Below are 23,873 nucleotides of genomic sequence, written 5' to 3' on the forward strand. Positions count from 1 at the left end.
CCATCATTGTAATATCATACAGAGTGTTTTCACTGCCCTAAAAATCCTCTGTATTCTGCCTATTCATCTATCTCACCATCCCCCACCCCCCACCCACTGATTTTATTGTCTCCATCGTTTTGCCTTTTCCAGAATGTCATATAGTTGGAATCATATGGTATGTAGCCTTTTCAGATTGCCTTGTTTCACTTAGTAATATGCGTTGAAGGTTGCTCCATGTCTTTCATGACTTGCTAGCTCATTACTTTTAGGTGCTAAATAATATTCCATTGTCTGATGTACCACAGTTTATTTATCCATTCACCTACTAAGGGCCATCTTTGTTGCTTCCAAGTTTTGGCAGTTATGAATAAAACTGCTATAAACATCTGTGTACAGGTTTTGTGTGGACATAAGTTTTCAACTCCCTTGGGAAAATGCCAAGGGGCACAACTGCTGAATTGGTATGGTAAGAGTACGTTTAGTCTTGTAGTAAACCACCAAACTGTCTTCCCAAGTGGCTGTACCATTTTGCGTTCCCACCAGGAATGAAGAAGAGTTCCTGTTGCTCCACATCCTCCTCAGCATTTGGTGTTGTCAGTGTTCCAGATTTTGGGCATTCTAATACCCAAAATAATTCTAAGGCCATTCTAATAGCTGTGTAGTGGTATCTCATTGTTGTTTTAATTTGCATTTCCCTGATGACATATGATATGGAGGATCTTTTGACATGCTTATTTGTCATCTGTATATCCTCTTTAGAGAGGTGTCTGTTAAGATCTTTGGCCCATTTTTTAATTGAGTTTTTTTCTTATTGTTAAGTTTTAAGAATTCTTTGTATATATATATATATTTTTTAAAGATTTTATTTTTTCCTTTTTCTCCCCAAAGCCCCCCAGTACATAGTTGTGTATTCTTCGTTGTGGGTCCTTCTAGTTGTGGCATGTGGGACGCTGCCTCAGCGTGGTCTGATGAGCAGTGCCATGTCCGCGCCCAGGATTCGAACCAACGAAACACTGGGCCGCCTGCAGCGGAGCGCGCGAACTTAACCACTCGGCCACGGGGCCAGCCCCAAGAATTCTTTGTATATTTTAGATAACAATCCTTTATCAGATTTTTTTTGCAACTGTTTTCTCCCAGTCTCATTCTCTTGACAGTGTCTCATGTAGAGCAAAAGTTTTGAATTTTAATGAAGTCCAGCTTATCAATTATTTCTTTCATAGACTGTGTCTTTGGTGGTGTATCTAAAAAAGCATCATCATGCCCAGTGTCATCTAGGTTTTCTCCTTTTTTGTCTTCTAGGAGTGTTATAGTTTTGTGTTTTATGTTTAGGTTTATGATCCATTTTGAGTTAGTTTTTGTAAAGGGTGTAAGGTCTGTGTCTGGATTCTTTTTCTGCATGTAGATATCTGGTTGTTCCTGCACCGTTTATTGAAAAGATTATCTTTGCTTCATTGTATTGCCTTTGCTTCTTTGTCAAAGGTCAGTTGACTATATTCATGTGGGTCTATTGTGGGCCCTCTATTCTGTTCCACTGATCTATTTGTCTATTCTTTCACCAATACTATATTCTCTTGGATATTGTAGCTCTATAGTAAGTCTTGAAGTCAGGTGGTGTCAGTCCTCCAACTTTGTTCTTCTCCAATATTGTGTTGGCTATTACGGGTCTTTTGCCTCTCTATATAAACTTTAGAATCAATTTGTCGATATCCATAAAATAATTTGCTAGGATTTTTATTGGGATTGCATTGGCTCTATGGCAAGTTGAGAAAAACTGACATTTTGACAATATTGAGTCTTCCTATCCATGAATGTGAAATAGCTCTCCATTTATTTAGTTTTTGATTTTGTTCATCAGAGTTTTGTAGCTTTTCTCATATAGACCTTATACATATTTTGTTAGATTTATACTTAAGTATTTCATTTTGGGGGTGATACTATAAATGGTATCATGTTTTTAATATTAAATTCCACTTGTTCATTGTTGGTATATAGGAAATCAATTGACTTTTATATATTACCCTTGCCCACGCAACCTTGCTATAATTGCTTATTAGTTCCAGGAGTCTTTTTGTTGATTCTTTTGTATTTTTTATATGTAGACAATCAGATCATCTGCAAAAAAAGATTGTTCACATCTTCCTTCCCAATCTGTATACCTTTTCTTTTCTTTTCTTGCCTTAATGCATTAGCAAGGACTTCTACTATGATGCTGAAAAGGAATGGTGACAGGGAACATCCTTGCCTTGTACCTGATCTTAGTGGGAAAGCTTTGAGTTTCTTACCATTAAGTATGATGCTAGCTGTAGGTTATTTGTAGATAGTCTCTATCAACTTGGGAAAATCTGCCTCTATTCCTAGTTTACTGGGAGTTTTTATCATGAATGGGTGTTGGATTTTGTCATATGCGTTTTCTTTATCTGTTGATATGATCATGTGATTTTTCTTTTTTGGTCTGTTGATGTGATAGGTTACATTAATTAATTTTTGTATATTGAAACAGCCTTGCACACCTGGAATAAATCCCACTTGGTCATGGTGTATAATAATTCTTATTATAATTTTTTTAATTTGATTTGCTAACATTTTGTTGAGGATTTTTGCATGTATGTTCATGAAAGATATTTGTCTGTAGTTTTCTTTTCTTAGAATGTCTTTGGTTTTGGTATTAGGGTAATGCTGGCTTCACAGAATGAATTAGGAAGTATTCTCTTTCCTTCTATCCTTTGAAAGAGATTGTAGAGAATTGATGTAATTTCTTCCTTAAATATTTGATAGAATTCACCAGTGAACCCATCTGGGTCTGGTGCTTTCTGTTTTGGAAGGATATTAATTATTGATTCAATTTCTTCAGTAGATAATAGGCCTATTCAGATAGCCTATTTCTTCTTGTGTGAGTTTTGGCAGATTGTGTCTTTCAAGGAATTGGTCTGTTTCATTTAGGTTATCAAATTTGTGGGCATAGAGTTGTTCATAGTATTACTTTAGTAACCTTTTAGTTTCCATGGAATCTGTAGTGATCTTGCCTTCCATTTCTGATGTTACTAATTTGTGTCCTCTCTTTTTTTTTCTTAGTGTGGCAAGAGGCTTATTGATTTTCTTGATCTTTTCAACAAACCAGCTTTTGGTTTCATTGATTTTTCTCTATTGATTTTCTGTTTTCAATTTCATTGATTTCTGCTCTAATTCTTATTATTTATGTTCTTCTGCTTACTTGGGATTTAATTTGCTCCCTTTTTTCTAGTTTCCTAAGGTGGAAACTTAGATTATTGGTTTTAGAACGTTCTTCTTTTCTAATATATGCACTAAATGCTATAAATTTCCCTCTAAGCACTACTTTCACTACATCCCACAAATTTTGTAAGGGATTTTGTTGTATTTTCATTTTCATTAGTTGTCTTGGCCCCATGTGTTATTTAGAAGTGTATTGTGTAATGTCCAGGTATTTTGGAATTTTCAGTTATCTTTCTGTTATTGATTTTTAATTTCATTCCATTGTGGTCTGAGAGTGGACAGTGTATGATTTATTTTCTTTTAAATTTGTTAAGGTGTGTTTATGGCCCAGAATGTGATCTATCTTGCTGAATATTCTATGAGAGCTTGAGAAGAATGTGTTATCTGCTCTTGTTGGATGAAGTAGTCTATAGATGACAATTATATCCAGTTGACTGATGGTGTTGTTAAGTTCCACTATGTCCTTACTGATTTTCTGCCTGCTGGATATGTCCATTTCCAAGAGCAGATGTCAAAGTCTCCAACTGTGATAGTGGATTCATCCATTTCTCTTTGCAGTTCTATCAGTTTTTGCCTCATATAGTTTGATGCTCTGTTAGGCACATACATATTAAGAATTGTTATGTGTTCTTGGAGAATTGACCCCTTTATCATTATGTAAGGTCCCTCTTTATCCCTGATAACTTTCCTTACTTTAAAGTCTGCTGTGTCTGAAATTAATATAGCTACCCCTGCTATGTTTTGATTAGTGTTAGCATGGTATCTTTTTCTCTATCCATTTACTTTTAATCTCTATGTGTCTTTATATTTAAATTGGGTTTCTTGGCGACAGCATATAGTTGGGTCGTGTTTTTGATCCACTCAGACAATCTCTGTCTTTTAATTGAGGCATTTAGACCCTTGACATTCAAAGTGATTATTTATATAGTTGGATTAACATCTACCATGTTAGTTACTGTGGTTTTTGTTGCCCTTGTTCTTTGTTTCTATTTTTGTCTCCCACTCTTTTTCTCTCTTTTGTGGTTTAAGTTGAGCTTTTATATGATTCTGTTTTCTCTCTTTTCTTAGCATGTCAGTTGTAGCTCTTTAAACTTCTTTTAGTGGTTGCCCTAGAGTTTGCAATATATATTTACAACTAATCCAAGTCCAGTTTCAGATAACACAATACCACTTAACGGGTAGTGTGAGTACCTTATACTAACAAAATGATCTCAATTCCTTCCTCCCATCCCTTGTATCATTGCTGTCATTCATTACACATTTTTATGAGCATGTACATGATATATCCATGAAATATACACATAAGCATACATCATCAAACACATTGTTGCTATTATTATTTTGAACAGATTATCTGTTAGGTAAGTTAAGAATAAGAAAAAAAGGTTTTATTTTTATTTTACCTTCACTTATTCCTTCTCTGATGCTCTTCCTTTCTTTAGGTATCTCTGAGATTCTGACCTATATTATTTGCATCTCTCTAAAGAACTTTTTTTTTTAACATTTCTTGCAAGGCATGTCTACTGACAACAAATTCCCTTAACCTTTGTTTGTTTGAGAAAGTCTATTTCTCTTTCATTTTTGAAGGATAATTTTTCAGAGTATAGAATTCTATGTTGGTGATTTTTTTTCTCTTAACACTTTAAATATTTCTCTCCACTCTCTTCTTGCTTGCATGGTTTGTGAAGAGAGGTCAGATGTAATTGTTAATCTTTGTTCCTCTATAAGTAAGATATTTTTTTCCTCTGACTTCTTTTAGGAATTATTCTTTATCTTTGATTTTCTATAATTTGAAGATGATATGCCTAGCTGTAGTCTTTTTGACATTTATCCTTCTTGGTGTTCTCTAAGCTTCTTGGATCTGTGTTTTGGTGTCTGACATTAATTTGGGGAAATTCTCGGTCATTATCATTTCAAATAGTTCTTCTTTTTTTCTCTCTTTCATCTTCTTCTGGTATTCCCATTACACACATGTTATACCTTTTATAATTGTCCCACAGTCCTTCAATATTCTAGTTGGTTTTTTTCAGTCTTTGTTCTTGTTGCTTTTTGGTTTTTGAGGATTCTATTGATATATCCTCTAGCTTAGAGTTTCTTTGCTCAGCTGTGTCCAGCCTACTAATAAGCCTTTCAAAGGCATTCTTTATTTATGTTAGTGTTTTTTCACCCAAGCTTGTTTTTTTTGGTTCTTTCTTAGGATTTCCGTCTCTCTGCTTACACTGCCAATCAGTTCTTGCATTCTGTCTACTTTATTCATTATTAATAGATCATAGTTGTTTTAAAATCCCAGTCTGATAATTCCACCATCCCTGCCATGTCAGGTTTTGGTGCTTTCTCTGTCTCTTCAGATTGTTTTTTGCCTTTTGGTGTGCCTTTTAATTTTTTCTTGATAGTTGGACTGATTAAAAGGAACTTCTGTAAATAGGTCCTTAGTAATGTGGTGGTAAGGTGTTGGGGGAGGGGAAGGACACTATAGTCCTATGATTAGAGCTCATTCTTTTAATAAGCCTATGCTCTGGACTGTGAACTTCATAAGTGTTTCTCGGGGTTTTTTTTTTTTTTTTTTTATCTCCTCTTAGGTGGGACAGGATGGCTAGAGTGGATTGGATTTGAGTATTTCCTGAAGTGAGTTGGGCTCTGATAATGCTCCAGCTGATTAGGCACTAGTTAACTCGTTTTCCCCTGAGGGCAGGCCTTGTTGAGAAGAATAGAGTGCTCTGGTTTGTTTCAAAATAGTTCCTTTTCCCCTCCCTATGCTGGAAGACTAAAGGAATTTTTCTCTGATGTTTACTTTAGGAATCTGGTCAAGCTCCTGAAGGTAAATTTCACAATATTGTGGGGGTCCCCTTTTGACTGGGTTCCCCTGGAGATTTTAACTTTCCGAGTTGTCTGCACTGAGTCTCCAGCAATTCATCAGTTACAGTTCGTATTTTCCTACTTCAGCACTGGGTCCCAAGTCAGTTTCTGCTCCTGAGCCTCTGTTCTCGTAAACCGTGACTCCCTGTATTTGCCTGTCTTTCCAGTCTTGGTGACAGTGGTCTATTCTCTCCTCCCTGCTCTTATGGATCCAAGAAGAGTTGGTCTTTCAGTCTGTTTAGCTTCTTACTTGTTGTTAGGATGGAGTGACAACTTCCAAGTTTCTTCCATGTGGAATGGGAAATCCTGATAGTGCAAATTTTGTCATTAGCTACCAGCGCTGTTGTTTTCCTTGAAGTAACAAGCTCGCTTTATTCCTTTCCAAGAAAATGCCTGCCAAATACTAAAGTTTGAATAGCATTAGTTTGTCAGTGTTTCTTTAAAGTAAAAATAATGTTTCATGAAAAAAGTGTCTAGTTCACCTCATAACTCAATCACACATGGGCTTTTCCTCTATATGACCGTCATGCTTCAGTATGTAGCAGAAGTACTTTATGCACACTTTCCATTTCATCACACATAATATTGAAAAGATGTAGTCAAGAGTCAAGATTTACTAAAATTAATTTTTACTGCTTCAAGTACATTCTTAAGTGTTACTGGCTTTTTTTTTTAAACTGGGAGTGCTTAGCAGTGAAAAATACAATGTCTACTATTACATTTTGGTGCCACTACCCTGATTCATACTAAGGTCCCAGCAGTTTTACCTGCCATAGCTTTTGCACCATCGGTGTAAATGTCCTCACATTTGTTTGCAGATAAACCATGGATTTCAACAACATTATTCAACACTGAATATTTCAGCACTATTCATTGTTTTCTCCCCCAAGCTCTCACATTATAGATCTTCTTTGATGATTAGTTGGTTCTGATACTAGAGGAATACAAGCAAAATGACAAGTCCAGCTCATGTCTCTAGATGTCTCCATTTGAAAGGCAAGAACACAATTCTGCTGAGGAGATATTAACTCCATCTTTATGTTTGCAGCTAAATCTTTTAATTTGATGAGGTAGTTTCTTTCACTGGAAGGTAGTGTGATTTCCTCCATAGACTCTTAATCCAGTCAGCATTCAGCAATGTTAACTCTACAGTGTTTATTAGTTTCCCCACTGCTGTGTGTACTTCTCCAGCTACTATAATACAATAGCTTACCCTATACTATGTTTCAGTGGTTTTTCCATTTCTATTCTAAAAAACTGTAACAAAACTATTTTGACTTTTAAAGAGCTCATCACATCTGCTTTTAAATATTTCATTCCTTTTTCTTTAAACTCTGAATGATTGATTTCAAGATGATTCCGCAACTTAGCTCACACTATAACACTATTCTAAAATGTTCTGTTGCATCAGACACAGTAAAATAAATTGTTAGTGTCTATAAGGCCAAAGGAATGATAACTTTTGTCTTATCTTTGTATCTTAATTATAGTTGTAATCTACTACGTAAGTCCTTCCTTTCTCTGTATGAGTCAGAGGACTGTGATAAATCCGTTTCATACCTTTTTAGCATCTTTAGGCCTAGACATTGCAGCTTTGGGTTGAACAAGTGTCTTCTAATCTCCCCTTGGAAGCCAACCATCCATCCTTAAATATCAGAAAAATATGTTGTAGACAAATTTTGTTGTATTGTATGATAAAATATAAAATCTACAATAATAACAGTTATAGTGGGTTTTTTTTTTGCTTTTTCTCCCCAAATGCCCCCATTACATAGTTGTATATTTTAGTTGTGGGTCTCTCTAGTTGTGGCATGTGGGATGCCGCCTCAACATGGCCCAATGAGTGGTGCCGTGTCGGCGCCCAGGATCCGAACTGGCAAAATCCCGGGCCACTGAAGCAGAGCGTGGGAACTTAACCACTTGGCCACGTAGCCGGCCCCTATAGTTATTTTTAAAACTTAGATTTAAAAAATATTTTTAAATACTAAGCAAATAACACTACAAAATGAATTTACTTCTTATGTTTTCACATAGACACAAAACTTCCAGTTTTCAAAATAACAATTTATTAAATGATGATGAGGTTATAAAGATCATAGTAGGCATAACCTAAGTAGCAAGTAAGAGCACTATGTACTGAGAATAAATTTACCTCTGAAAAATGCATGTATTTGTACCCTAAACCTACCATCCTAGAAAATTCTAGAATACACAAACACATATTCGAGAGCAATGATGTCACTACACATCATGTAGCTTCTGGAAATTTTCTCTATATATTTGTGAGGGAATAAAAGTGAAAAGGGCAAATAAAGTCTTAGTGTTTTTATGAAAATAGGTTTGACCTCTAGGACCTCCTGAGAGGGCCTCAGACAACTGCTGTTATAGGGAATAAATCGGAGAAGGTCAAAACTGGAGCTTGGGAGACCAATTAAGAGGATGTTGGAATGGCCTATGGAGCAGTGGTTCTCCAACTTTAGTGTGCATCAGACTCCCCTAGAGGGCTTATTAAAGCAAGGGACCAGATCCCACTCCAGGAGTGTCTGATTCTTATGTCTAAGGTCGGGCCTTAAAATTTGCATTTGTAACAAGTTCACGGGTGACACTAATGCTGGTTGTTTTGGGGCCACACCTTGAAAACCACTGCACTAGGGCCTTGCTACTCATCTCAGACCCCACCACAGACCTACTGTATATGAATCAACATGAAGAAGATTCCAAGGTGATTTGTATACACATTAAAGTTTGAGAAGTACTGCTCTAAGAACCAGTTAATGGTACCTTAGACCTGAGGATGCAGCAAAGTGCACAAGTTTCAGTTATTTATAAGACAATAAAACAAGACTCAGTGGCTGGGCATAGGGAAGTGAGGGAGAGGGAGAAATCACCAGAAATGCCTTGGTTTCTTCTGGCTTGAGCAACTGAGTAGGTAGTGACTCCTTTTCACTGGGACAGGGGACACAAGAAAATGAGTACATTTGGAGGAGTGGTATTTGACTTTACTGATTATATGAAGTTTTCTGTTAACCCCTCCAATATTGGTCATATGTGATTAAGCAATAACGTCCTGGGCTCCTGGTGATGGGAAGGGATTGGTATTGCATAAAACGTGCTAGACACACATGCAGGATTCTATTTTCAGCTTAGAATCTGTTTGTGGCAGACATAAATTAGTAAAATGCAAGTCTCTTCTACAAAAGGATATTTAAAACCTATCTCCCACCCCCACTGCATTCATCCCCATAGACACCGCATGCAAGTTAGAGATACAGGATAACCAGCAAAGATCATGTACCACCTCTCGGTAACTGGGGCTCTGAAGAACAGAAAAGAGTATTCCAGGTATCCCAGGGCGAAGCAGATAAGACTGTGTGATGCATAATGTGGGCAAACTCAGTATGGTTCCCTTTCAGAGGAGGGAGCCTTTTGCTGTCTTCCAAAAGTCCCCAGTTAAAGAACTCCTCCAAATATTACTTACGGCTAGCTATGTACCTGACCAGCTGAGCCAGGATTCTAACACACGAAGTGGGTTGCAGAAGGTAAGCAGTCCCCACTTACAGAATGAATAAGTCAGATTTCTCTCTGGATGTGGGAGACATTACACTTTCATCCATTATTTGATCCTCACACTACTGCCAGGCATGGCAGGCATTGTTATTATCTAGGTTTTGCAGATGAGGAAGCTGAGTTTGAAGGAAATTAAATGACTTGTCTGGAGTTATTGAAATGGTAAGACCATGAACTGGGACTGGAACCCAGGTCACCTGACGCCAAAATGTGGGCTCTGTCCACTATAATATAGTGCTATGGTTCAACTTAACAGCAGACTGATGTATAGGACATTAGTTCCTTTTTTTTGGATTCTAATTTATTTAAAGAGCTGACTTGAATGGAATGTTCCAACAATGGCACCTGATTTCTTAAAATAGCTTGATTCATAATACAGTACAGATTATTAGTGAGCTGTTATTTTAATGGTCAAGCAATTAATAATGAGTCACAGCAAAACGTCTGTGGGGGGAAAAATGCTTACATTGTCACCGGGTCTGTTCATTATCCTCTGTACTCTATATCCAGATCAATCAATAGTTAATTAATAATGATGTGCTTCCTGAAGTACAGGGTTATAAATTAATTTAATGCTCCTATGCATATTTTCTGTAGGAAAAATGAGTGGAAAATGCCTGCCATGCCCATCTCATTGTAAGAAAATGTATGTAATGATTACAAGCATATAATAAGAATGGTTTGCCCAGCCAAATGTTTGTTCATTTCTGTTAATCAGTATTCATTTGAGCTACTTCCATGCAGTTTGTGGAAGCAGTGCAATCAGTTGAGTACTGTGGCAGATTTAAATCAGTAATAAAAGCCCTGGGGAAATTAACAAGACAAAACATTAACCACAGACTAAACATTAACATATATTAGCATTTTTATTATACCTGTAGAATTGTTAAATGGGCATGGTTGCTACTATTAAAAAGTTTATGTTGTATATCACATAATTTCAATGTATATTTTGTTTTAAAACTTTTAAGATTTAATTAAATGAAATTGAACAACAATATAATAGACAATTCAACAGAACGCGCTGAGGTTCATTATGGAATTTAACTGGAAACCTATGGAATTCCCACCCCACCCTACCCCCAGCCCCAAGGTACCCTAAAACAAATGCCACAGGTAATAGTTCTCCCGAGTGGACCACGGGATCAGAATTGATATTTAAATTACATAACCATCAGGGTTCTGATGAATCCATTGATGACCAGAGACTAAATTTGTACCAATTATTTAGCAACAGTTCTCAGAAAAGACTTCTTGGGAGCACAGCCATCAGCTGGATTCTAGCGGAAAAGTTATTTTATAATTAACTGAAACTGAAAAGACCCTCTAGAGGTCCTCAGGCTTGGCCTCAGGTGCAGCTCTTAAGAGGGAAGGAGTTAAGCTGCTCGCTGAGTACAATTCAGTGGGACAGCCACCTTCCCCTTCAAAGCTGTCAGATTTCTGAGGGCAGTATGTTGTGGCCGGCCGTGGCTCTTGTGCCACAGACTCGCTAATGGGAGCTTTTCCCTTCCTGTTTCTGCTTCTCCCTCTCCTTCCCTGTTCCTTCTACCTCCTCCTTGTTCTATTATGGGCCATACGGGTTAAAACACGCAGCATCACACATAACACACACACACACCCCTTCTTATATTTCTTGAGAAAGAAAATGTAAAACCTTTCATTTATCTGATTTTTAAATCAAGAGCAAAATAGATCTCTCAGGGCTAGTTAAGAGTGGGAGAGGTTCAGAGATACGCTTTACTGTAGTAGCACACCCCACACATACAGTTTTCAAATCTTTTAGGCTATAACAGGTAAAGGCTTAAACCTGATCCATTTTTGTAGCCACAGGATCAGCCTGGAATCTCCATTTGGGGGCAAACTGTAAAGAATATACTTGGACCAGACATGAGACTAGACCTGGGTTAAATTGTAGGAATTACAGAAGATTTTGTAGCTGCTCCAAAAATCTGACTTCAGAAGCCAGGGTCCAGGGACGGCCTACAGGCAGCAAGCAGCAGACTGGACCTACGTGGTGGCCAGCTCCCCCACAGAGCTTGACATCCACTGCTTTAGTATGGTTACTAATTGACTCTTACCTGACGGGCCAAAAAGTTTACATCATTCTACTAGAAATACTGTCTGAAACAGGTTAAAATTGGATGTCAGCTTTCTGTTGATCTTGAATAACTAGCCCTTCCCTGAAGTACGTTTTTGAATTCTTCATAATCACTAATGTTCTCCAGTTATGGATGGGGTGTCCACAGGACTACAGAGCTGGGCCACACTCAATACTGGGAAGCCCCAGAGTCTCTCCTCTTGACAGAAATCCATAGCATAGGGAGAAAAATAAAAAACAAAAACGTAAGTTTTGGAGTCAGACAGATCTGGATTCGAGTCCCAGCTCTGCCGTTTCATTATCTCTAAAATGGGCTTAATAACACCTGCTCTGTATGCCTCAGAGGGTTACTGTAGGACTCACTGGAGAGAATGGAGAATGGATGTAGAATTTATTTGTGAAGTACCAGGGGGGTGTAAGGTATTATGTTACAAATGTGAGATATTGGTATTGTTGAGGAGCTTACAATATAGGCTCTCTTTCTCTGCTCAGCCATTCAGAGGGAAAGATGAACTGAGTTTTTGGTCACCTAAGAGTCCCCAGAACCAATAACAAATGGGGACCTGAGAATGAATACACTTAGATTTTACCAGTGGAGTGTGTGCATTTCTTGACATGTAAATTACGGGGTGCATGTGTGAATTGCATCAAGCCAAATGCTTTGCGTGGTTTTAAAATCTTTGGTAACGTACTCTACTTGGGAAGTAATTTTCCCTTTTTTTCAAAGGAACCCAGGATAACATATGGCACTTCAAATGTCATATCTTCCTCTTTTGTATGAGACTAGAATTACAAGTGGAATAAGTCTGTGGGACCAGGTCAAAATGAAGTCCTGTTTTGGGTGAGAGAGAGAAGTGGAGTTGTAGGCCTGGTCTCCTAATTCCCAGTCTGCTGGGCTCTTTACTCTACCTTGCTGGTTCCTAGCAGTGTATTTTCCTTATGTATGTACAAAGCCAGTGCTCTGGACCCTGGTTAGAAAAGAATGGTGCCAAGGTTACTAGAATGACCTTCTGGCCTGGATATGGTTTGAGGCGCTGGCTTCTTATGTTTCAAGTCTTATAACACTTCAGAGGACTATTACTTTCCCTGCCACAGGTTCTGGCACGTGAATAAAGGCACCATTAGGAATCATAGGTCATGGAAAACTAAAAGATTTTATATTCCAGGTCTATTAATAGAGACACTCCCCTATCCAATAAATTCACTCCAACTAACTAAATTTAAAGGTAACGGCATCCTTGACTAGGTACATTAGTTAGTGAAAGGAAATTGGATTGCACTTCTTATTTAAGAGCCTAAACTCCTGGGCAGGATACTGATTTCGAAAATGCCACTCGGGAGGCTGGCTTCTATAGCAGGTGCAGCTGTAGAATAAGACCCGAGTCTCCCAGCATAGCCTAATGTTTCCCAAGTGGGAAGCTGAAAGGACCTCTTTCATGTGAATGCTGCATCTCTTTGTAAATTATGTTTTCTTTTCATGTCCACTTCTCAGAATAAGCTCATAATATTCACCTACAGCTCACACAGTGTGGAGGTGAAAGATGTGGGGAGAAGGGCCCAAAGGGGGGTCCACATTTGACAAATGCTTTGTATATGAGAAGAATTTGCTTCATGGTAGATTTGTGGAAGAAAATACAGCCTGTCTGATAAGATGTGGCAGATTTCAGATGGGAGAGTGGGGGTGTTGGCAGGACACCATTGTTTGCCCCTTACCCCACACAGAGCCTTGGGAAGTCTGCTTGATAATGCCACATTGGGTGGCTTGGGAAGAAAGGTCAGACTCCAGACTGGCTACATTCTCATTTGTTCTTAACCTTCCTACTTTTGCCTCAGCTGCACCCCCTTCCAGTAGGTTGGGAGGGGTTAAAAACTTTAAAGCCTTGCTGTGGCCCAATTAGTATTCACTGCTACAAAGAGCAGACTTTCAATGGGGCGGGAGATTTCACAGCTGTGCGTTGCAAGTAGACAAGTTACTGTGAAAGATGTGTGAAAGATTTTGATTTCAGTGCTGGATTTGGAACAGGTGTCGGTCAAGAGAATGTGTCCTGTGCTCCTGAATGTGCTAGGAATACTTTGATCCTGGTGAAATAGACTCTCACATTGATGTATGTTCACAGAAGAATAAACAGATATTTATGGAGCAAAAATCAAGATTTTACTCTATGAATGTTCACCTGTGGTTTAACAAAATAAACATGACTATGTCTATGGACATAAATTTGTGATGCACAGTCTGCCCTCAGTTATTTGTATCTGTACCATATACTTTGGAAGTGGCTGGAACTTAACTCCCCAGTCCAGCTGGACGGCCCCCTACCCTAAAGCACCCTACCAGACAGCTGCCAGTTAGGGCACATTCAGAGTATGCAGACTCTTCATTTGAAATTAATATTAGCCCAAGTCAAATAGCATTACACAAACACATCTGAAAAATTCAGTATACCGTATACTCCAAGCCAAACAAAATATTTTAAAGTGTCTGCAACTTCTGTTTCATTCCTATTAAGATAAACTATTGAAATAACCAGTCTGAATATCAGACTATAGGTGCTGTATTTCATAAATGGAGGCGATGCTACTGCTGCATCTAGATTTCTTCTAATTCAAAAATGTATTCATATGGAAAACCTTCCAAAGCTGTTCAAACTAAATGCCATTTATGCCTTTATAAAAAGATATATAACTTGGTAAATGTTATTTATTGGGGCCAGCTTAGGAAATCCAGAAGCTGGGATTACCACACAGAGCCGGTGGCCTATCAGTAGAATGGCGAGCCAGACCTGATACTAGGCAGTTCCTTCAATCCACTTCAAATAATTCACCTTTACTGAGTGCCAAGCAGTGTACAAAATCCAGTCTGAACTCTGTGGAGGTGCAGAGAGACAAAGATACAGCCCCTGTCCTCACAAGGTATTTCCAATATTGTTCCTAAAGTGTACAGTCTGTATGGTCACCTTGACTATGTTGACCATGTTTTTGAAGACTAGGAATCCTTTTTTTTTTTTCCAAAACATGGAATATAAGCAAGTGGAAATCAAGCATCGTCTTCTAGGGAGGCGATACTGCACAAGCTTTGACATCAGACAAATAGGTTCAAAGTCAGAAAGTGAATCCACTGCCTATTTGCTTTAGGGAAGTCACTTAACCTCTCTAAGCCTTGATTTCCTGACCTATAAAATGGGGGTGATAATATTAACATAGCGTCTGGCACAAAGGAAACATATAAATATGTTCATATTCATACTTCTTTATATGGAAGTTCATTTCGGCTTTTGTCTGAAAGTGAAAAAATAACAAATCTACAAATAATTTACCCAAACAAATCATTTAGAATTGTAACAAAGCTGAAGCCATTTTTCATCACTGCTATTTGAGTGTAAAAGAGCTAATCTTTAGAGGGAGGCATCCAATAAATATTTTTGAATGAATGGATAGAGGAGAGAAGGGAGGGAGGGAGGGAAGGAGGGATGAAGGTAAAACTCTCTTGAGCACCTGTATTCTTTAATACTCTCTGTCTTGTGCTTATTCAATGATATGTGATTCATAGCTGACGACACTGGCTATTGATTGGTTAACTTGCCTTCTTCCCTCTGGCGTTTTTAGGAAAGCCAGATGAGCATCTACATTGACATTTTCAGAATACCCTAGCTTGGGTCTTATAACAAAATTCTCATAAGAATCAGGAGCGCTCTGTGCATGGGAGGATGCTCTTCTGTTAGCAGACTACTCTGCACATCTCTCACACACACCCTCATCTCCTGCACCAGTTCTTCCTGAACTTTGCAATTCCCATTTGTGAACTTCTCATACGTATAAATACCAAATGCTCTTGAAAGGCACCAGTAGCATAAGTCCTATGTAGAGGGTCCTTGCAAATGTGCACTTCACTATAGAAAAAAAGCCTTTTTCATCTTAGGAAATCTCTGAACACGCTGTGCTCAGAGTGCCCCGCCCCCCATATTCTTCAGTCTTCCTTTCCGCAGATGGTTCTTTGCCTTAAAAGCATATCACCTTTTTTGACTCCAGTAATAGCTTCGTTCTGCTCCTTAAAAAGAAATTGGGGAAGAAATTGAAGTGCGTTTCAGAATTTGTTTCTACTATCATATCTGTGAAAGTATCATATAATTATATTGCATTTCTTTTTTCAGATTGGCAAGTTATGTGCCCATTCTCAACAACGCCAATATAGATCTGCTTATTATCCTGAAGATCTGTTTATTGACAAGAAAGTATTAAAAGTTGCTCATGTAGAACATGAAGAAACCTTGTCCAGCCGAAGAAGGTGAGAGGTTTTTTTCTCTATTTCAGCATACAATTAGTAATCATGTTTTAAGGTCAAAAACCATTGGAGTGAAGCTTCTTAAATACATGTTATATTCTGAGATATATATATATATATATACATATACATATATTCTGAATACAGTGTTTGGATTAATTAAATTCTATCATCTGTCAGTGTTAAAGAAAAAAGATATGATATTATATTCAAGCCATATTTAAATGTAAGTTAGCATATGTAAAAATCTAGTACAGCATCATGGGGTGGAATAGACTTCTCTATTCAAGATCTTTATTGATTAAACACAACATTTTATGGTTATGATCTGGTCTCATAATTCCATGGCTTGGTTTGTGACTTTTCCCATTATTAACAGTGGTCAGGGTTGAGTTCACTAGAGAGAAACTGGCAAGACACACTCGTGTATACACACACACTGTACACTCTACACACTTTTTTTAAAATGATAAAATGAAGGATTCAGTTCCTATTTCTTAAGATAGCAGTTAAGAGACTAAATTAAACTTTGTTTCTTTTTCTCTTCATTCCTTCTCCCCCCATTCAGATTCCCTCCTTCTCTATTCCAGTTTCATAGTTACGAATAAGGGGTAGAAACTGGTTGGGAAGCCCAACACAAATCTAGGAGAATTGCCTTCTCTAAAAGGACCACATATGTAGCCAACCCTGCCACTGGCTCAAAAATAGCTAAACGTGAGTTCTGCTTCCTGATGACTTTGAGGGGATTGGAAGAGATTGGCCTGTAGATGGAAAATTAAGAGATGAGATAAGTAACATCTCACATTTGGGCTAAATTACTCCATTCATATCCATTTACTCCAGAAGGTTTTGAAATGGTAATTCCTAGTAATATATGATAAAGTTAAAGAAGGCACTAAGACTGCTTGAGAGAGAGTCCTCCAAAGAAGCATTTCAGGAAGCCCATTTTCTTCTCTTTTGATGACTTGCAGCCTAATGGATTTCTAGTTTCCCTATAGCAGCAGTTTTAAAGTGTGATTTGAGGACTCAGGGAGTCCCACAGACCTTTTCAGGGGGTCTCTAAGATCCTCCTTTTGCTAACTACACGTGTATGTGAAGCTGGGTTTTGTTCATATACTTCAACCAAAACAACACGTTGCAACATATTAAATGTAGACGCCAATAGGAGAATTTAGTTGTCTCCTATTAAGCCAGGCAGTAAAGATATTTTGCAAAAATAGTATCACTCTTCTCACTATTTTTTTCATAAAAATGTTATTTATGGGGCCAGCCTCGGTGGCCTAGTGGTTAAGTTTGGTATGCTCTGCTTCAGTGGCCCAGGTTCAGTTCCTGGACTCAGACCTACACCTCTCCTCTGTCAGTGGCTATGCTACCATGGTGGTGGCTCACCTACCAAAAAAACCAAAATACAAAAAAGAGGAAAATTGTCAGCAGACGTTAGCTCAGGGCGAATCTTCCTCAGGAAAAAAAAAACGTTATGTTAACATATAATGGCTCATTATTGTTAGTTTAAAATTAATAACAGTGGCCAGCTCCGTGGCCGAGTGGTTAAGTTTGCGCGCTCTGCTGCGGCGGCCCAGGGTTCGGATCCTGGGCACGGACATGGCACTGCTCGTCAGGCCACGTTGAGGCGGTGTCCCACATCCCACAACTAGAAGGACATGCAACCAGGATATAAAACTGTGTACAGGGGGTTTGGGGGAGATAAAGCGGAAAAAAAAAAAAAAGATTGGTAACAGTTGTTAGCCCAGGTGCCAATCTTTGGGAGAAAAAAAAGGGAAGATTGGCAACAGTTGTTAGCCCAGGTGCCAATCTAAAAAAATAAATAAATAAAAATAAAATTAAATTAAATTAATAATAAATTTTTGAAATTTCTTCTAAGTTTTCATTTTTAAGGCAGTAATATCAATAGATATATATCATATAAATAAAAGCTCTTTGGGGTCTTCAATAATTTTTAAGAGTATAAAGTGGTTTTATTCGTTATCTAGTGCTGTATAACAAATTATCCCAAAGCGTAGTAATTTAAAACAACAAACATTTATTACGTCACAGTTTCTGTCAGGAATTTGGGAGCAGCTTAGCTGGGTAGTTCTCAGTCTGTAGAGAAATTTTGGTCAAGATGTTACCTCGGGCTGCAGTCATCTGACGTGTTGACTGAGGCTGGAGGAGGCACTTCTAAGGTGGGTCACTTCCTCATTTAGTGAGTTAGCGCTGGTGGTTGGAAGGAGGCCTCTCAGCTCCTCACCACTTGGGCCTCATGAGTGTCCTCACAACATTGCTGCTGGCTTCCCTAGAATAAGTGATCCATAGAAGACAGCAAGGAGACAGCTGTGCTGTCTTTTATGATCTAGTCTCGAAAGTGACATACTGTAAATTCTGACGTATTCTATTTGCTAGAAGCAAGACACCAATCCTAGTCCACACTCAAGGGGAGGGAAATTAAGCACCAGCTCTTGAAAGGAGGAGTATCAAAGAATTTGTAGACATGTTGAAGAACCACCACAGGGGTCCTGGCACCAAAATATTTGAGAACCATTTCCCTATAGCATGGGAGTTCTTTGGGAAGTTTTTGTCTTTCTGGGAAGACTGAATTAGGCCATTTCTCCAGTCCCTTTTAGCCCCCACTTGTCCTTCGTCCATTGTTCTCCATTGCTTTCACTCTGCCTAAACCACCTGAGAAATTAACTTCAGTCATTAATCTTTAAGTAGTGGAATCCCCTTGCATATTGGACTGAAGGGAATAATTTATATAATATTAAATATTTCTAAATAACTCATATATTAAAATAAAATTTAAATTATAATATAATATATTGTGCATATACTATATTTGTATTATATATTATTATAGTTACATTACATTTGAATATATAAGTATAATATATATTAATATTTATAAAATATATATATTTTTATATGTTGCTTTAATCAACTCAGCAGAAACGTAGGAAGCACCTATTATGTGCCAGGATGTACACTGGGCACTGAAAATCAAGACACAATCTCCGCTGTCCAAATCAGTCTAATGCGGAAATAGACTTAAATACAAATAATTCCCAAACAGTTTTAGAACATGCAAAAGAACATGCAGTCTATTGAGGCAGCCTATGGGGAAAGAGAGAACCCCTGCCCAGGGTGGTATAGTGGAAGCTTCATGGAAAAGGTGCTGTATGAATTTGTAACAGAATCACATGCAGAGCTTTTTCAAAGAAAACACACCAACCCAGTCCCATTTTGAGATTACCCTGTTAACCTAGACACATTTATGAGTAAGTAGGAGGTTTATCAAGGCCCTGCTGCCATGGCTTCTGTCTTGGGCTCCCTGGGACCTATTCCCTTTCTCCTTACCAGGGAGGGCTCTCTGAGTGTTAATTCCTCCAGGGAAGGAAGAAATTAGTAAATGGGTTCTTGGCTGGGCGCCTGAATTTGGCAGGTTGCTTAGATTCTTTTTTTTTTTTTTTTTTTTGGTGAGGAAGAGTCACTCTGAACCAACAGCTGTTGCCAATCTTCCTCCTTTTTTTGCTTGAGGAAGATTAACCCTGAGCTAACATCTGTACAATCTTCCTCTGTTTTGTATGTGGGTCACCACCACAGCTTGGCTTGATAAGCGGTGTAGGTCCGCACCCAGGATCTGAACCCATGGACCCAGGCCACTGAGGCGGAACACGCCAGAACCAACCACTACGCCACGAGGCTAGCCCCAATTCATTTTTGAACTTATTGCTAACCCCCACAGAAAAGAAAAGATAGCAAGTAAAATTGCAAAGCCATAGACTTCAGTAAGTGGTGGTCAGGCAGGACTCCTTTGGGTGTTGGGAACAAGACCATGTCCCATAATATTTCTCAGTTTTTTTTTTTTTGCAAACTGAAACATTAGAGTCTGAGATGGACCTAGTCTTTCTGAATGCTCTGGCAGAATACAAAACAAAACAACAGGAGAGGGGCCGGCCCCATGGCTGAGTGGTTAAGTTCGTGTGCTCTGCTGTAGCGGCCCAGTGTTTTGTTGGTTCAAATCCTGGGTGCAGACATGGCACCGCTCATCAAGCCATGCTGAGGCGGCATCCCGTATGCCACAACTAGAAGGACCCACAGCTAAGAATATACAACTATGTACCGGGGGGCTTTGGGAGAAAAAGGAAAAATAAAATCTTTAAACAATAACAGCAATAACAATAACAGGAGAGTGTCTGATTCCATTTAACTCTCTCAAATAGGCATTGTAAACCCTCTTAGGGAGAGGAGAGAATTGGAGACTAAGATGATCTCTTGCTAAATGCACTGCTGCCTGCAACCTGGTGTTGTTAGAAGGGTTTGTTTTGGCAGAGTGTTAGTACCTCTATAAATTTCTCAGTATGTTCTGGACAACATTTCACACTGTCCAGAAAAATATATGTGCCTCCAGCATCCCTCACACCCATGCCCAAGCTCCATCCTTTGTGGTTAAAAATATAATAATTGGAAAGGAACCCTATTGTAGCATTCAGCCTTTGGAGGTTGTGAGCAAGCTGTCTGAATCTGATTATGAGTTGAAAAGCCCTCTGCCTTATTAAAATAACAACACACAAAGAATTGCAGGATTCCTTTGGTAGCATTCAGGAGTCATCTGTTTGTTTTGTCTGCCCCCAACTGGGTGGTTTGCAACACACAACTAATCTCAGAAATAGCTTAGTTCAGTTTAAAGGCGATTTGATACTCAACTCGTGGCCTATGTATGGGATTCAGTGTTCCTTTAAGATATAAATATTGAAAATATCTGTCATTGGATTTAAAACAGTGAGGGTAGGACAAGATGCACAAGAAGTATGATCAGAATAGAAGAAATGAGATTTTCACAGTCCTTTCCAGCTCTAGTATTTTCAGCACGTCTCATATGTCAGCCTCTCCCTCCTTTGCCTTCTTGAATGTCTCTTTCACCGCTTCCCTGATGATACTGTTTACCGTGTCGTCTGTGTATGCCCCATAAAATGTGGTAAAATACATAAGCAACATCTTTCCTTTTTCCAGACCTCAACTCTATAGTTGAATAGTTCATCCTGCATCTGTAGCCCAATTGCTAACCTGTGAGAAAGTCACACAGCCCCTCCAGCCTTGTGAAGTTACATCTATGTATTCCGGTGTTCCCCTTCCTCTGCTCGCCCTCCTCCTCTTCCCCTCTGACTTGGTCTAAAAGGGCAATGGATTAGGTGACACTAGTAAATGACCTCAAGAGAAAAGAACAAAAGCTGATCTCAGCTCCCTGGTTCAAAATCAATGCTTACTCCCACTCCCTCTCAGACTGCTGTTCTGGTCGGGCTAGGCAGCTTTGTAAGCTCAATGGTGCCTTCCACCCTCTGAACAAAACAACAAAGTATGTCCTGAGTGAATCAACCAGTTTCGGGTCTGGTACAAGTCATTCTGCCCTAAATAGGATTCTACTTCTTTCAACATTTGTCAATGCCATCTATATGCTAAGCATTGTGTAAGGATTAGGCTCTGATGAATAGGAGGAGCTCCTAGCCTGGTTAGGGAGACAGGCACACAAATAAATAATTTTCATACATTGGGGGTGAGTGCACAAACAGAGCTATGTGCAAAAGGGCGCCAGCATCACAGCTGGGGGAGTTAGCAGCTGTCCTGTGAGAGTCAAGAACTGCTTCTTGAAAAACATAACTTTTGAGCTGTGCCTTGAAGGAATAGTAGAAATTCAACAAATAGAGGAGAGAAAAGAGGGCATTCCAGGCAAAAGGAAGAGGATGAGAAAAAGTATGGGCTAGTCTCTGAATGGTAGAAAATTATAATTTGGGGTCAGACTGTGAAAGGTTCTCTGCAGCAGAATTAAGCAGGATCCTGCATCATTACGATTGTAATTATTATAGTTTATGTGCTTTTCTGTGTTTTCAATTTTTTTTTCAAAAAGAGCTCATATTACTTTATGTTAAGAAAAAAAGAACCTTAATGATAAAGGAGAAAAGTTGAGGATCTGCAGTTAGGGGTGAGAGGCTGCTTTTACTTGCAGTGCTTTCCAGTTAGTGCTGCTTTGGTGCCTGCCCAAGCAAATCATTGCAAGAAAGCAAAGGGTACCCCCTCCCCCACAAGCCAAGAAGGGGACGCTCCTCTGGAGGATGGTGGAGCCCTCCAGGGAAGATCACACGCACCCAGCCGCAATATTTCAAAATGGCTCATGCGTGCAAAGGGGCCCTATCCTTTTTTTTTTTTTTTTTAAGGAAGATTAGGCCTGAGCTAACATCTGCCACCAAACCACCTCTTTTTTTCTTTTTTTTTTTGCTGAGGAAGACTGGCCCTGGGCTAACATCCATGCCCGTCTTCCTCTACTTTTTTTTTATATGCGGGACACCTGCCACAGCATGGGTTGACAAGCGGTGCATAGGTCTGCACCCGGGATCCGAACCGGCAAAGGAGAACCCCGGGCCACCAAAGCACAACGTGGGAACTTAACCGCTGCACCACCTGGCCAAAGGGGCCCTATTCTTTAGTTCAACATTTAACACATGGAATGGAAACCTCTAGGAAGAGACTCTTACTAAGCAGACTACTATAAACAAGTGTTGGGTTTGTCCTAAGTGTGAGCTGTAGGCTCCACTCTTTATATGTCAAATGGTATGTTTGGCATGTATGTATTAGAATAAAGTAGAATTGGAATCAAAGAACATTCCCCTCAATCAAATTGTTTTTCATTCTGGGCAACTAATCGTCCAAACTTTATCTCTCTTTTTTTTTTTCTAGACACAATTCGGTTAAGCAGGCTGCCTTAGTTCATGGGTGGAGATTCTTTTGTTGTCTGCCATGGGCTACTAACACAAAGATAAGAAATCTGGAGTGAGTCGTACATGGGCAATTAATATGTCGCAATTTAGTTTCAGGTGTCTTTCTTTAAAGAGAAAAATAGAAAGATTTGACTCACCTCCTTTTAAAATTATAAGTAGAGAGCTAAAAAGCTTTATTTAAGAAAAGATAAAAATAAAATACACTTAATTCCCATGCCAGAACAAATTTAGGAAGGAGTGATGAGAAGAGACAAGGACAAGGAAGAGGAGAAATGAGAGAGGCCCACTGAACTCCGTAGGAGGCAAACTACTCCGGTCACACTCTGCTGCCTGCGGGACTGTGGTGTCAGAGGACATTCTCACCTGTTGTTGTGGTCTTTTGAAAAGCTCATTAACTCTCCAACAGTTTAGAAAGTCTTTCTTCTACCCTGCAAAATAGTATATCTGGATTTATTTTCAAAACTCCGAAAGTTTCTTTTGGGAACTCAGGTTTATTTTCCCATAGCATTTAGAAAGTTTTGCATAAAGGAATGGCCTGCACTATAATACTGTACTTGGGAACTCCGAGGTATTGGCCAGTTTGCTAGATGTGCTAGAGCCCTGCTCTTTGTTCTCCCAAAGGTGAGTACTGCCTTATCCCATGGGTTCTGGAAATTATTTGCAAACCAGCATTTATTTCATTATTCCAAGGTTCTTTTCTAATCAAATCCACCTTGGATTCTAGGTGGGTTCCAATGGGAATAATATATACTGAGATCCAAAAAGAACTCAGTGACAAGCCTATCAGGAAGAATAGGTTTTAGAGAAATAAACATAAAACTTTACTGGGAAGAAAAGCCTAGAAGGAAATATATCCAAATATTAACAGTGATTAACTCTGACTGGTAGGACTATGAATAAGGTTTTTTTCCCCTCTACTTTTCTATATTTTCTAAATTCTCCATAGGGAGCATATATTTATTTCTTTTACCATGAGAAAGAAAACCAATAGACTTCATTTTAAAAGCTAAAGGAAGAAATAAATTTTAACCACTGTTTATGGTTCTTGCAGTGCTGAAATTGCTGCTCTTACCAATTTTTCTTTTCACCCCTC

The 23,873-nt window shown here is 38.8% G+C and overlaps 1 protein-coding gene across 2 annotated transcripts in view; it reads left to right on the forward strand.

Annotated features, from left to right (window-relative positions):
• Positions 1-23,873, forward strand: part of GPC3 (glypican 3) — a 403,705-nt gene that overhangs the window by 251,672 nt on the left and 128,160 nt on the right. For both annotated transcript variants that reach the window (XM_046673282.1, XM_046673283.1), the window contains one exon: positions 15,883-16,016. In XM_046673282.1, coding sequence (XP_046529238.1) covers positions 15,883-16,016 — 134 coding nt within the window. The remainder of the gene's footprint in view (positions 1-15,882; positions 16,017-23,873) is intronic.

Source organism: Equus quagga, chromosome 10 (genome assembly GCF_021613505.1).
Source record: "Equus quagga isolate Etosha38 chromosome 10, UCLA_HA_Equagga_1.0, whole genome shotgun sequence".
Classification (NCBI taxonomy): domain Eukaryota; kingdom Metazoa; phylum Chordata; class Mammalia; order Perissodactyla; family Equidae; genus Equus; species Equus quagga.